Raw genomic sequence first — 16,619 nt, 5'->3', positions numbered from 1 at the left:
AAGATGATAGGTTCTCAAGACAAACCCCATTCTGTCGGTTCGACACAACGTCTCGTTCCCTCCATCAGGGAACCGAGGTTACAACCAAGACGTTTTCCTGCCAGCTCCTTTCTGGCATCTGCTCCAATTGCTCTCGGCGCTCAGTCTGTGTGTTGCAAAGGACTCTTGTAGCTTTTCACATTCTCCTGTAGCTCCTGGTCCTCTTCATCCGCTGTCATTTGCAGGTCCAGCTGGTCTAGGCGGTTCCGTACGTGCTTCTGTCTCCTCCCGGCTTCCTTTGCTTTGGCTCTAGTTGGACGATCTGGTGGTGGTCACAGATGATCCTGGCTGTGCACTTCAGATGACTTTGTTGGCTCTCTGTAGTTGAAGCTCTGGTTTGGATCATGGTCCCTTTGCCGGTTTAGGTCGTCCGACCAACTGCTCTCAGCGCAGTTTCCGTGTGCCACTGTTGGTCCCGGGCAGGAGTCCATCGCAGTGCTTAGCCTGGTCTCTAGCTGGTCTGGCAGGTGACAGGACTGGATGGTCTGGACATATTGATACACAGGGGATGAGAGAAAGGCACAAAGAGCAAGATGCAAGTCCGTACAGATCTACTGAGCTAAATATGTGGGCTATGTGTTGCACGCTTAACTGAGTTGGTCAGTTAGTGACGCAAACTAAATGCTCATTATCCTATCCGTGAAGGCGGGGGCGGATAATTGGTGTGGGTGAACACAGGAAAAACTATGAATAATGTTGCTGAAGAGTGTTACCTAGGAGGTCATTCTGTGACGTAGGCTATTCAGCTCATCAACATAATTACCAAGAATTTTACTGATGTTCAGACAGGTTCAGTCTCTGATAGGAAAAAGAAAATCACATACAGTAAGCGAAGAGAGAGAGAGGTTAGGATAGAAAAGGAGGGTTTCCTTGTTCGGGTGTGAACTGGCACCACACTAAGGTCTATGACAGGGCCCATAGGTAGGGGGCACTATGGAGTCATAGCAAAGTCAGTTAAATCATTATATGAATAACTGAAATAAAAAAAATTAGGCAATTGAGAGTTACTCAACACCTTAAAGAGTGCAATCTGATTGTTTTGATCAAAGTTAAATTTTAATCAAGTTGGTTTAATTAAAATTTAAGTATTATCAAATACAATTCTAACTGCAAGGGAGAAAATGTAAGAAACCCTGGGGTTAAAGAATAATTCAAATGGTGAAATGATAAAAATCAAATCATCAAAACAATAACGAATAATATAATTATCATTATAGTTTGTATATAATCATAACTAATACGCTCAAATAAAGTAGACAGTGCAATAGCATTATAATGAAATCATAAAATGAAATTAAATCAGACAAATCAAACAAAAGAAGAGACTGCACCCACGATAGCGTATTGTTGCCCAAGCAAAGGGGGAAGTCAGGCAGAGATGAGACAGGAGAAGTGTTAGACACTTTAAGACAAACTGACCTCTAGTGTTAGTAGAAGGTAATGCGTCTTCTGCCGGACTTCAGGTTCCACATTCTATGCGGAATTACACTTACATTAGCGCGCAATTGCTATGGCGACAAGTGTAATTTGATCGCGGGTCTAATGGCTCGTATCAGTTTACTGAACACGGGTAAATGGTTTTTCAACCTACACACACAATAAACACACAATAGACAATACTACACTATAACTGACTAATGGGATTTCTTCGCCGTCCTGAGAGTTATTTGTGTACTTAGTCGGGAACATTAAACATTAAAACACTTCATCAAGATTTTTGTAAAACTCCCGCCTAAATAGTAAAATTTGCCCGGAGTTATTTACTATATTAAATCTGCTGGGAAGGAGCGAATGGGCGGAACATTATCAGTCAGCTACGCTGATTTGTTCACACCAGGGAGCGCAATAGCTTAGTTGAATAGCACTGGAATACACATCAGTAACACCTAGCTATGCAATAACAATAAGGCCTTGGTAAGACGAGGGAGGAACATCGATGCTCTGTCTTCTTTGTGCTAAAAGCGGATTTCTTCGCTCAATTTAGGGTGGTAAAATAATAATATAGTGTGCTATAAAGAGATTTCTTTGTCTTTATATTGTCACTAAATCTTTGACAGAGGCTGAGGTTCCTCTGTGAGAAGCTCAAGAGTCTGCCAACGATAGGTGGGCGGGTCCACACACGTTCATTCATTCAATTTTCAATTCAATTTTATTTATATAGAGCTTTTCACAATGTGCATTGTTCCAAAGCAGTTTTACAGGAGCAAATAAGAAAAACACAGAAAGGTAAAACACAGCACAGTGCATGGTGTTTATAGACCAAGCAAGATCATTATAATATATAATAAATAAATGAATAAATAAATAAATGCAGTCTCCCGATGAGCAAGCCAACACTGCACTGCTGTGGCGAGGAACCCAAACTCCAATGATGAATAAATGGAGAAAAAAAAACCTCGGGAGAAACCAGTCTCAGCCAGGAGGACCAGATCTCCTCTGACGTGTCATAGCTACACTCAGTGAACCCGACCAAAGCCACCGAGCAAACGTCAATGAAGAACACGGAGAGCCCACGAGCCTCGTCCCAGGAAGCCCCACCCGCCGAAACCGTGCAGGTCCAACCCGGTCCCATTCCGCGATCAACAACAGACAACAGAGGAACAACCAGGTAAAAATAGTAATGGCATAATTAACTTTATTCCTCTGTTGTCCGACATCGACCACAAAACAAGATCAAACCAGACCAGACCCACACAGTCCCAACAAATGAAATTCCCCAAACCACAACCAACAAGCCCCCCCCACTCCCCACAAACACCCACCCAGCAACCTCCAATCAAAGTCACTGAGTGCAGCTATAACTTCAAACTGCTGTCATGTGATGTAAGTTTAGCATTAAATACCAAGTATTGTAAATGTAGCATTAATGTGACAAGTAGTCCGTCTTTGCTCTTGGTTGGGGATGGAATTGTCTGAGCTGGGCCGGTCAGATGGTCGCTTTTCTCTTGGGTGGTGATGGAGTTGCCTTGGATGGAGCTGGGATGGTCAGTCAGTCCGCAGGCTCTCGCAGGAGGATGGCACGGGATTTTCCGATGTAGCTGGCGTAATCTCTAGTTGGGGATGGGCATATGACGTTCATCTGGGCCTGCTGAATCTCCCTAGGGCAGAAAGAGAATAATTAGCGTAGCTGCTGTTCATTAACTATGTATTAAGTGAATGCTTGGCTGAAAAGATGTGTCTTTAATGTAGATTTAAATAGGGAGAGTGTGTCTGACCCTCGAATAGTATCGGGAAGGCTATTCCAGAGTTTAGGTGCTACGTATGAGAAAGCTCTACCCCCTTTGGTGGATTTAGTTATTCTAGGTGTTATCAAAAGTCTGGAGTTTTGAGATCTTAGAGAGCGTGATGGGTTGTAGTGTGGTAGAAGCTCTGTTATGTAGGTAGGGGCTAAACCGTTTAAGGCTTTATAAGTAATTAAAAGAACTTTAAAGTCAATACGATACTTAATGGGTAACCAGTGAAGGGTTGATAACATTGGGGTTATGTGATCGTATTTTCTGGACCTGGTTAGAACTCTGGCAGCTGCATTCTGAACTAACTGTAGTTTGTTTATTGATGCTGCAGGACAACCACTAAGCAGTGCATTACAGTAGTCAAGTCTTGAGGTCACAAATGCATGAATAAGCTTCTCTGCGTCAGCCACACATAAAATATTTCGCAATTTGGCAACATTTCTAAGGTGGAAGAAGGCTGTTTTTGTGACATTTGAGATGTGATTTTTAAATGACAGGTTGCTGTCTAATATAACGCCTAGGTCTTTAACTGTATTTGTTGGAGTAACAGTGCAGCCTTCAATTTGCAGGTTATAATCCAAAATATTCTGCTCACGTGTCTTTGGTCCGATAAGTAATATTTCTGTTTTATTAGGATTTAAAAGAAGGAAATTACAAGTCATCCACTGTTTTATATCTTTGATGCACTCTGCCAATTTGGATAGCTGGAAGGAATCATCTGGTCTTGATGATATATATAGCTGAGTATCATCTGCATAACAGTGGAAGCTAATTGCATGTTTTCTAATAATGTTTCCAAGGGGCAGCATGTATATGGAGAATAGCAAGGGTCCTAAAACTGATCCCTGAGGTAATCCATAATTTACTTGCGTTAGATTTGATGATTCCCCATTTAAATGGACAAATTGATGTCTGTCTGATAAGTAAGATCTGAACCATTGTAGTGCCTGTCCCTGAATACCGGTATAATTGTGTAAGCGATCTAGAAGTATTTTATGGTCTACAGTATCGAACGCTGCACTAAGGTCAAGCAGGACTAGGAGTGAGATGTTACCTTTATCTGATGCTATAAGCAGGTCGTTTGTAATTTTAACAAGCGCAGTTTCAGGACTATGATGCGGTCTAAAGCCTGACTGTAATTTTTCGTGTATGTCATTATTTTGTAAGAAAGAGCACAACTGAGTGGACACTACTTTTTCTAGTATTTTAGACAGGTAAGGGAGATTTGAAATTGGTCTATAGTTTCCCAATTCATTGGGGTCTAAGTTTGGTTTCTTGATAAGATGCTTAATGACGGCCAGTTTAAAGGGTCCTGGGACATGGCCTAGATTAATTGACGAGTTGATAATGTTATAAATGGGCTCAATTGCAACGGGTAATAACTCTTTTAATAATTTAGTTGGTATGGGGTCTAATAAGCAAGTTGTAGGTTTAGATGTTGCAATAAGTTTAATTAAATCTTCCTGTTTTATAGGTGAAAAACACTGTAGCCTTTCTTTTGGGGCGATGGTTGGTACTAATTTATAGGACAGACTTGGAGGTTGAGTTTTTACTATTTTGTCTCGTATGTTTTCGATTTTCTCTGTAAAAAAATTCATGAAATCATTGCTACCAAGGTGCGGCGGAATACCCAGGTCAGGTGAAGTCTGTTTATTTGTTAGTTTAGCAACTGTACTAAATAAAAACCTTGGATTGTTTTTGTTAGTTTCTATGAGGTTACGGAGGTGCTCGGCCTTTGCTGCTTTTAGTGCCTTTTTATAACAGTTTGCACTCTCTTTCCACGCAATTTTAAAGACCTCTAATTGGGTTTGTTTCCATTTGCGCTCCAGTTTACGTGTTTCTCTTTTAAGGGCGCGAGTGGTGCTATTGTACCATGGTGCTGCGTTTTTCTCATTAATCTTTTTTGACTTCATAGGTGCGACAGCTTCTAATGTATTATAGAAAATAGTGCCCATTTTGCTGGTCATGTCATCGAGCGATTCTGTATTTATTGGTATGGTTATTAAAGGAGTCAGATCTGGCAAGCTCTTTGCTAAACTATCTTTAGTAGTCGAGGTAATTGTTCTACCCTGTCGATAACGAGTTAAGCGGCTGATTTCTGCAGTGCGCAGTGTACATGTTATAAGATAGTGATCGGTGACATTGTCGCTTTGAGGTATAATATCTATATTGGTTAGATCGGCTCCGTGAGATATAATCAAGTCTAGTGTATGATTAAATCGATGAGTGGATCCATTGATGTGTTGTGTTACTCCAAAAGAGTGTATTAGCTCTGTAAACGCCACTGCTAATGCATCGTTAGCACTATCTACGTGGATATTAAAGTCTCCGACAATTAGTACTTTATCAACGTTAACCAATAGGTCCGATAGGAAGTTCGCAAACTCTTTCAGAAAATCAGTGTAGGGACCAGGGGGTCTATACACAGTAGCCAACGTAAAAGAAAGCAATGTTTTTTTTACTATCAATTTGAACAATTATGTTCACAATTATGAATATATATGGTTGTTTATTAAACTCTACTCTACATGGTAAACATAATGACGATCGCATAAACACAAACAAAACAATGAAACATGAGAGAGAGAGAGAGAGAGAGAGAATGGCAGCGATTTCTGAACACCAATAACAATCATCTTTAACAAAGAGGTACAAACTTAATGCAGCTATTCTATATGTAGAATCGCATACTTGCGAGCTCTGTGCTGGACCAATATCCGTATGCGCGTGTAGAGATGGAATTGTTCAAAAGGTTTCAGAGTGCAGTACAGCTGGAAAGTTGCGGGCCTAGTGACCCAGGGCTGGACTGGGAAGAAAAATCGGCCCTGGAATTTTTAGGCCCGCATCGGCCCTCCACCTAATCTGTCGACGGGGAGGGGGGGGGTACATGCATACGTGTCTTTTGCATTCGTGTTGCGTGCATTCGCATTTATAATACGTACGTCTACGTGGCCAACGCCTCCGTTGCGGCCCCATACGTTAGCGGAAAACGCGTCCGTTACGGCCCCATACGTTAGCGGCCCACCGGGAAAACGCCCGGTATGGAAGTCCATTGTTTTCCCCAGTGGGGGGAAAAGGGCAGTCTCCAAAGAGACGCCACGAACCAGTTTCTGATGAGGGTAGGTATAGAGCAAAAAGGGCAAGCTTCCGTCCTCAGAGCAGGCTCGATATTTAACTTCATGAGAGGGCATGGCCACCTGAGTTTTAATCGACCAATCAGAGTTGAGCAGGGAAGAGATTCTTTGTCCACTCAACAGCTAATTTGCATTTATATGACCTTCTAGCAACTTTACAAAATACCTGTCCAAATTATAACATAATGAAAATAAAGTGTTCTATGGTCACACAATATATATAAACAGGAGGAATTGTAAAGACAAACATTTAGAAATCAAATATGCTAGGTTTGAATTGCATCAAGTCATGATTCATTCGGATGTACGAATACAAACAAAGCCTGAATTAAACTTGCCTATTTAACAGTTTCAGATTATTTAAAATGGCAAGAGTGACAACATATAACCTAGATAAGTAGATATATTTATAGAAAAGAACAGTTTAATCACACAAGTTCCTATTTGTCAGAGAAGTTTCTCTGGATAGCCTCAGATGTTAAGTTCCAGGTGAGACAAAACAGAGACACTTCTCACCTCTGCTTTGAAGCTTAGGAGTTGTAAATATCCCACGGAGAAACAAAAGGGTTATCAACACTTTCAGGAGAAGAACCAACCTAAATCCAGACCCCCCTGGAGCCAAGTCTGACTCCGTCCTGGTTTCTTGATATCAACATCAAAAGACCAAAAGAGAGTGGAGAGGGTTTATGGCTCTTCTTGTAATGATTCCGACCATTTGGCCTATGCTAAGTCTCTACAATATGTAGTGACGTAGATCCGCGGTGGTTCGCGAATCGGACTAGGGACGACTCGTTTGCGTGATTCAGAGTCCACTCCCTTTTTTTCCAAGCCAATAAATTTATTCCTTCACCTTCAGATTTACAACTTGGCAGACTGCTTACTTTCAAACACGGCAACATTACACACTGCGTGAAATGTAATTTTCATGATCTCATGTTATGTACTCTTTAAACAATGAATGTCGCATAAGGATAAAAGAATCTTTAGGATTTGAGGAAAATGCCTTTCAGGATTTCAAAATGTAAAGTGTCACTAGGGAATTAAAAGCAGAGAGGCCACAGCTTCAACTTTCTATTTTGTATTTGTTTGATCACTAACAAACTTGAAAATGAGGGACCATGACAGCTTTTAATAGTTCAAAAAGGGGGAAGGTAAAATTTGTTGATGTAAATCCTGAAGATTTAGATTAAAATGTGTTGCTTTATACCATGGTTACCCCTCTCTGACACATTACAAAGTGAACTTATACTGTACATATTGTGAAATCAATCACCCTGTAGTGAGATGCAGAAGTCCCATATTTCAATCTCTGTGGAGATTTGGGCAGGGACCTCTGATTGTAGGGAATGTTATGACCTTTGCAGCAAGAATAATTTATTTTAGTCTTTGAAGTTGTTTTTTTAGATCCAAACATGTGCTTTTACTCTCATGTGACACATATTGATGAATACACTCATTTAAATCACATAGATTAGGACACTGTGATCAGAACCCATATATCTAAAAGTTATTTTATTCTTCATGCAGATCTTTGTGTTGTGTCATGGCTTGCTTCAGCTCACACAGCTTATGTATAGCTCTTACTTAAAGAGCACCATCACCACAATTGAGAGACGCTTTGGCCTGGATAGCCTCTCCTCAGGAACCATCTCTTCCCTCCATGAGGTACTAAAACCCCCCATGAATCCCAGCCATCTTCAAACATCTGTCTTATGTTTTCACAAAGCCCTATCAGTAAGGCTCATACACCACTTCATTAGCACTAAACCAGAAAATGCATTTCTTTTAACTGATATCAAGTGTTTTTATCTATAGACAGCCTTATTTAGTTATTGTAGAGTTGAATCTGTTTAACAAAACAAAGATTGTCAAAACATCCTTAAAGCACCCCTGGTGAGGAACCCTGATGTATGGCTTGGCTTTTTCTTGTTCTGCTCATTACAGGTAGGGAACACAGTGTTTATAGTATTTGTCAGTTACATGGGTAGTCGGGTGCATCGCCCTCGTTTCATTGGACTGGGTGGCCTGCTGATGTCCATTAGTGCCATGATTCTAGCGCTACCTCACTTCCTGTTGGAGCCCTATATGTTTGACTCTGTCCTGCATGGTAAGAATTTATTAATTCATGCAGTCAGCTGAGATTATGTTTGTAAACTATGTTTGTGTGGCAGTCATGTGTCGGCAGAAATAGACATGAGTATTTTAGTAAATATACAGGTATACAGGACACAGTGTATAGACTATTTCATCTTAACAACATAAACAAACGGTACTGCGCATGCGCACTTTTGTGACCCCCACCTTAACTTCCAGTACACATTCACAAACAATAGCGTGCCTGTGGATTTCTTTCTGATAACAATCAAAAGAAAACGAGAAGAACTGTGACTTGGCTAAACTTGTCTCTCCAATATTTAGAATTTAGAATCCGATACCAAGCTCAACCGCTAGATGTCAATGTACCATATAGTTTGTTTAAATGCGACGAAACTGCAGAACCCATTCAACAAATTGCTTATTTAATAAAATGAACATACAACAAATTTCAACAAATCGTTTATTTAATACAATTATTAAACAATACAATAATAATATAAATGAATATTAACATAAATTAAATTAAATATAAGTAGTTATATTATTAGATGCTAGCCAAACACAAATCGGAAGTTAACTGGGGGTCAGGCGCGCATGCGCGTCTGATGAAGCGGTCTTTATAATTCATTTCCACAGAATGTATTCATATTTTTGTCTGTATTCACAGAAAAGCAGAACACAGTTGTCAGCAGAGTGCTGCTGAATGTGGTTATGTTTACATAGGGTGTGTCAATCAGCTCTCTTGTCCAGTAGTCAGGGCACTGATCAGGGAGCCATTTTAAGGCCTATGCCATTCAAAAAATTCTTCCAGTGCTGAAACTTTTGTTCCCAAAAAAAATCCCACGCTGCACCGCAAAAACCAGGGAGCATCGATGCTTCCTATGTTCCCTTACCGAAAATCATGTGATCATTTTTGTAGCCGTTTAACTGAAATCACACAAGCCAACTCAATAAACCTAATGAAAAGTGATAGAACTTTTGAAAAGACATAAACAACCTTAGCTAGACAGGCAGGGAACACAATCTACTTAAGCATTGAATTTAATAATCTACCAAATTTGTGCATATGTAACAGAATAATTAAAGTGTTTCTCATATGTAAATCAACCAGTATTTATAAATAGTCACAAAGGTTTGCATGTTGTTGATAATTACCAGTTGTACAGCAGGGCTCTCAAGTTTTATCAAAAGTTCAGAGTGAGATCTGTTAGGGGAGGAGCCACGCAAATTTGGCCCCACCCAATTCTGTCAAGTTTATCTATTTTACCTATTGTTTATATTTGCCCAGCACAAATAAAAAATATAATTATAATTGCTAAATATGATAAAAGACAAAAAATAAGATAAATACTTTTATATATTTTTAAAATATTTATCAAAAACAAAAATACCCCCCAAACAAGCCAGATGAACAGCAGTACTGCACAATGTACATATAACAGGATTGCAGAACTTGCCCTGATCATGTCAAGCTGTGTGTGAAAAACATTACTGAAATGATAACCAGAGCACTCTGCTTTAAGATATGTAGTCTTAACATCTTAATTCTTTTTTAGAAAAGAAGAGTTAACATCTTAGGTTATTTTGGTTCTTAATTTATCAATTTAAGATTTTCATTGTTTGCAAGACCAAACTATGTCTTAAAATGTCCATCTTTTAAGCATTACTCTATGAACTTCCTATTGAGTTTAAGCAGCTTTTGGTTTTCAAAATTAGTAGAGTTCATCCTTGCTCGCTTTGCAGTGAATAACAGTCCAGCACAGCTAAATAGACGCTCACAGGCGGCTGAAGCAGGTAGGCCAGTATTGACTTTAGAGAAAGTTTTTTTGATGTGTGGAAATGAGTTCAGCAGTTCTATCCCGTTTGAGACACAGGCAAGGTACCCATCCAGCTCTCCAATGGTTTGTGATCTTTTGGACTTCATTGAGGAGAAGAAATCTTCTTCATCTGATGAGATTTGCCCGACATGCTCCACTGCAGTCTCTGCCATCTGGTCAAGATGTTGTCTCACGTAGACCAGATCTACTGAGTGACAAACACAGAACAATGCATCTTGAATATTTCTGATAATTAACCTTTTATTAATGTCGCAGCACAAGTTTATTATAATGCAAAAATTACAATATATAACCCATGTATAAATACTCATGTTATTGCTCTTACAATATTGTGTTGAATAGAAACAAAGTTGACATAACTGGGATTATCACTGTAAAATTTAAATTTTTTCATTATTTACTCACCCTTATGTTGTTCTACACAAGCTCTTGGATGTCATCAAAAATATCTTAATTTGTGTTCCGAAGATGAACGGAGGTCTTGCGTGTGTAGAACGACACGAGGGTGAGTATTACCTTGTAATACTGTTTAAAGTAAGGAAGGAAGGAAGGAAGGAGGCGGGAACCGGCAAACATTAAATCAAACTTTTAATAAAATAAACCAACAACAAAACGAAAGTAAAGGGCCGATAGCTACCTCACGGTCAACTGCCGGCCACACATACATAAATAAAACTTAACATAATGACCAGGCCTGGTCCTCTCTCGTCGTACACTCCTGTCGCTCGTCCTTTTATGCTTCCAGAGTTCCTCCGTGAGAGATTCGAGACCGGTGCAACGCGCTGCTGACACTCTTTATTACTCGCATCACCGGCCTTGCACCATTCCCTTATGGCTCTCGTCCCACCTTCCTCGTTACATACCTGCTTCTATGATATCAGTCCTCTCAGTACAGGTGGTCTTGAACTTTGGGAGAAGGATTGCTGCAGCAATCAGTTCTGGGTGTTTCATTATCCCACCAAAACGCTTTTCGATTCCATCCTGAATGGCGCCGATCAGTGGTTGACACATTCTGGAGTAGGTCTCCTGTCTGTTGAGATTTTCTTGCAACTGGACGATCACAGGCAGAAGACACCCCATATGTGTATTGGCCTCAGACTGAAGGATGTTTAGAGCCTTTACCACAGGTTTCATCACTGTGCAGTACTCAGTCAGGAAAGCGATTTCATCTGGACTCAGCCTGCATGAAGCAGTAAATGTATAAAACTTTAGGAAGAATAGGTGTGTAATGCATAGCCAAGTATGGAAATGTATTTTGACAATATTATACAAGAATGGAAACACAAATAAATAAAAAAGCAAGATATATTCTGGCATTGTTTTTAATTTGTGTCATTCACGTTTCATACTTGAGAAATTAAAATAAGAACTCACATTTTCACTTCACACTGAATTCTTCACAGACGTTTCTAATAGCATCCTCTCCCTTCTCTTGTATGATCCGTATTATTCTCTCCACAGCCATGTATGATGAGTTCCATAGAGTTTTATTTGGACTGATGAGCTGTAGCTTGCATTCATCTTCCACTATTTCGGCTGCCATGTATAACCTACCTGACTTGTTCCAGATTGCTTGGCATTTCCCGAAGGCTGCACGTGACAGCCATTTCTTTCAGTCCAGTTTTAAATATGAAAAGTATAGAAACTCTTTGGTCATTTTTGAACGTGATGCTACTGGTCTAATTGGATTCAATGATCTATGCTAAGCTATGCTAAAAGTGCTATCGCCAGACCCGGAGATCGGTTGAATAGATCCCAAAACGGTAAAACTCAACTCATTAACTCTGGGGGAGTTGTAGAATGAGCCTATTTCCAAAAAAAGTGGAGTGTTCCTTTAAGTGAAAGTTAACAGTCAGATGGATATGTATTACTATACCGGATCAGTGAATTAAAGTGACTGTTGTTATTGCCTTCAGTGTGATACAAGAAGACCCTCCGCTTCGTGTCGTGTCCTGATCACACTGTCGGGGCTTATATTTTCTGGCTGCATTACATTATCCCTTACGTATAGACTAAAAACCTGCTGTTGTTTATGTCGTCAATGTTAATAAAACAACAAAATAAAAAATCATGAACTGCTCTTGACTAAAGAAGTTTTGTATCTTTATTTTAAATCAGTGTGTTTATTTAATTCATACAGTGAAGAAGCAGAGTTTCATTACATGATTCAGTTTCTTTGTTAAAATGCTGGACTGTTAAATAACCCACTGGACCTGATAATAAGATTTTGTTAACCCCTACTTTAGCCTAAATATTCTGTCATTATTTATATCTTTTGAAGTGGAAGTGAAACACACCTACAGTAATCCCTATAAACTTGTCCACCAGCCAAGACAGGCAGCAAAAAACTTAAGTTATAGTCCATCTGTCCGGTCTCTGAATGTAGGCTATAAAGAGAATAAACACTTTTCTGCAGATGACTGAATTTAAGTAATTTAGGCTATTTAAGATGATGCTTTTTTCCCATTTTAAATAGGCCTATATACAGTAGACTAAACTCATACAAAAGAGTGGAAAAAGTGATGGCTGTGTTACTGTAAAGTTGTTGCAAAAAATAACTAAAAAATAAATCCCGGCTGCCCTAAAATTTTATTTAGAGAAATTTCAAATTGAAACAGACTTTTTAATAATATCATTAACTTGTTAAAATTGTTACATTTTTACAGTGTAATAAAATACTTCATTTATTCTAAAAGGTGGAGGGGATGGGGGTGCTGTGAGGGGCCTCCAAAATAAATTTTGCCTGTGGCCTCCAAATGTTTAGAACCGACCCTGTGTTCACACTGTCTGGTGCCCGTTCTGAAAGCTGTCTGGTGCCTGGAACATGGATGTGGGAAATAATTACAATTAAATCAAAATATATATATTTTTCAAAATAGAGCAGATGCCACAGAACATAGTCAGCTCACTAGAAGCTCACTAGATTGTGTGCTACACTAATATTATTACTTCAGAGGTGTTACTGGATTGTACTTTACAATTCAGAATATTATAAATTTACAGTTTATTGACCGTCTTTGGTTTCAAACTGCTGTCATTTTTAAAGATTTCATGTAATATTAAGGTGAGCTTAAAGGGTACACTGTTATGAAAATAACAGAGCTGACGTCAACATGAAAAAGTATCATTTTATAGCTATTGTCAATATTTTTTGTTCATATTAAACTATGTGAAAACTTAATACATGTCCTAGATTATATATTTAGTAAAATCGTGTCCTTTAAGTTGAATGTAAAATGTATTAATTAAAAATTGTTGCTGCTCCCTTTAAGCTCATCCCCATTGAAAGTCTATGTAAATACTCAATAAACAGACTTAAATAATCACAGATGGTTTTCACTTTTAGCTAATCATTATAAAATGATTAATAAATTATCTATACATCAAGATGACGAAATCAAGATGTAACTAGTTTTTGCCCAAAGATGAAAGAGTCATGTTATCTGTTCAATGAGGGAACCATCAGAAACCATATCTCAAATATGTCAGGTCTGTCCAAAAAATATAAATAAGTTCACAGAAGACATAAGTTCACATTCATTTAATGAGAGGCTACAAAATTGTGGCCCTGCCTGTGAAAACCCAGCTAATGGGAACAGGGGCGTGCTTAAAGGGTACATAAATGTAAGCACCTTTTGCATTTAATGATGTATATTTTAATTAAAATGCTTTTGTCATTTAACATAAAGTAAAAAAAAATTGTATGAGAGATTCACATTTTATTTTAACTGAACTTTTTGAACTAAAATCAAAATCTTGTGTGCTAAAAATGTCTTAATCTATATTTTGGTGATCTTAATAGATACATTTACCCTAGGTGTCTACTCCACTTTGTGGCTTGACCCCTTATAATAAGAATAATCCCTAAGAGAATAATAGGGACCTGTGCCCATAGTGGCTTGGGCCCTAATAAACGGAGCAAAAATAATGGGGCTCTGCACCTTGGTGCTCGACCTAAATAAATAGAGCAAAAACAATATGGCTCTGCACCTCAGTGCTTGGGCCCTAAATATAGCTGCAAGCATTACTGTGCCACTGCTACATGGTGGCTCTCAGAAAACAATGCATGGTGGGCACATGCATTTAAGTGCTCAAGTCCAATCACTCAATGTATGCTGTAGATATGAGACACATCCTGCTCACACATCTCTTTATCGCCATATCCTGCATCACCATGGCAACATAATTCGAGAATTCAAAAATATTTGTGTAATTTAGCAACTTCCTCTTCCCTTCCTATGTACACTTTTGTCTATGCCTATTGAATTATTGTGTGTATCAAATTTTATGGCATTCTAAGAATACCAAAAGCCTCAAATATAGTATTAAAGTGTGACGCGCTACCATGGCAACACTATTTAAGATATCACAAAATCAGCTGTTTTAGAACAGCTATGTTTATACATTATTCTAAGAATGTAAAGATGTTATTCTAAGAGTGACATAGTTAAATATAAGTAGATAGTTTTCAAGTTTGTTTTGAGTGATATACTTCCTGTAGCCAGTTGGTGGCTCTATTTCCAGGACTCATCATAGTCACATCAATGTAATCAGACCCCATGACAAAACATACAGCTCAAGTATGATCTAAATCATCCAATGTATGCAGCTGATATGAGCGCTTCCTCTTTCCATGATTTCGCCATAAAATTATTGCCTTGCCATGGAAACACCATTCAAGATATAAAAAATGCATTTGCAATTTAGTGTCTTCAATGTCTAAACTCTATGTTCACTAAATTTGATGACAATCCCCAAGGAGCAGTATTTAAAAGCTCACCACATGCAATTGTGAATAGTCCACATTAAATCCAAAATTACCGACTTCTTGTTGGGTTAGTGCTGCTATCTAAACACATCTTTTTGAAAATGTGAAGCCCAGAGGGTCACAGTGGATGCCAACATATCATGTAAGTGCCAGATACGCTGGTTCTGAATTTCTTAGGCTACAGCAGTGTGTGTCCCTGAGTCACTGGCCGAACTGGCCTTGTCTATAGTTTGTCCCTGATTATCTCCCTCCAAACTGTGATTTTTTTTGTAAGAGCAAATAAAATTTATAGTAAATTCAGCAAAAAATCTAATATTTATGAAAGCTGTTACTAAAGAGGAATATGAGAGAGCTGTAGTGCACTGATAATGGTTAGGTGACGTTCTCAAGCTGGTATGTCTGTTTTTTTTATCTAGCAGCAAGCAGACAGGACATGTGCTACTTGCAAACAAATGCAACGGGTGCCAAAGCTTGTGGTCAGGAAGATTCACAGAAGCTTGCAGACACTAGTAAATTTTGGGGGTTAATGGCTTTAGCCCAACTGCTGTTTGGAATCGGCTCTGTTCCAATCCAACCTTTTGGAATATCTTACATAGATGACTTTGCTGGGCCAGGGAATTCTCCTCTTTATATTGGTAAGTTCATCTTTTTTTAAAAAAAGAAAAAAATGGAATGATTAAAAAAAATGTAAAGATTAGTAATGTTTCTGTTTTGTATGGTGCAGCTATTCTCTTTGCTCTGTCAGTGTTTGGCCCATCTTTTGGATATCTCCTGGGCTCTGTGGTTCTGAGAATTTATGTGGATGTGGACCGAGCTGATGCAGGTTTGTTTATGTTTGAAAGCACAGCAACAAATGATTACTTTTCAGTAAATATGGTCTGTTTCACACTATGCAAAACCGGTGCATAAACATTGTATATTTATTTTGCAGGCCATATTAACAGGTTACAACATTCACACTTCCCATATTTACACTGCCCACATACAGCCATGTTAAAAAGAAAGGACACCCTATTGAATTTTATGGTTTTCCGTATCAGGACACAAAAAATCATGGGGTCCATGGCAAGCTTTCAAATGAGGAAAATTAAACTTAAATGAACAACAACACGTGACATATTACACCGTGTCATTGTTTTTAACAAAAAACAGAGAAATTGCAAACAACTAAAGAACTACACCTCAGACTACAAGCATCAGTTATCATGGAAATTAAAACAATTGTGACAGTAGTAAAAAACACTCAAATCAGCACACTGCCACTGGTGCTCACAAATTTGTTTATTAAATATACACAACGTTTCAACTTAAAAGACCTTCACCAGGCAAACAACATGTTCAACATGTTTGAGTATAGCCATTTATATCAAAATAGCCCATTACTCCTGAACAACTTGATCAATTATACAGTTAATATAGGATTAAATGATAAAAAAAATCTTTGCTGTTCATTTTAAAGTTTTGAAACACAATCTGTCAACTCTTCGATATTTGGGAATTGAACAAGTGA

The 16,619-nt window shown here is 38.5% G+C and overlaps 1 protein-coding gene across 1 annotated transcript; it reads left to right on the top strand.

Moving 5' to 3' along the window:
* Positions 1-7,927: 7,927 nt before the first annotated feature.
* Positions 7,928-15,932, top strand: slco2a1 (solute carrier organic anion transporter family, member 2A1; the record flags this gene model as incomplete). The annotated part of the gene is made up of 4 exons (XM_057328529.1): positions 7,928-8,071; positions 8,351-8,513; positions 15,529-15,744; positions 15,834-15,932. Coding segments are annotated over exons 1-4 (622 nt in total), but the record flags the coding sequence as incomplete, so codon positions are not given.
* Between the last annotated feature and the right edge of the window lie 687 nt (positions 15,933-16,619).

The sequence above is a fragment of the Triplophysa rosa genome, unplaced genomic scaffold, assembly GCF_024868665.1.
Source record: "Triplophysa rosa unplaced genomic scaffold, Trosa_1v2 scaffold52_ERROPOS115573, whole genome shotgun sequence".
NCBI classification, from domain to species: Eukaryota; Metazoa; Chordata; class Actinopteri; order Cypriniformes; family Nemacheilidae; genus Triplophysa; species Triplophysa rosa.
The sequence above is the reverse complement of the archived record's forward strand: the minus strand, read 5'-3'. Positions and strand labels throughout refer to the sequence as shown.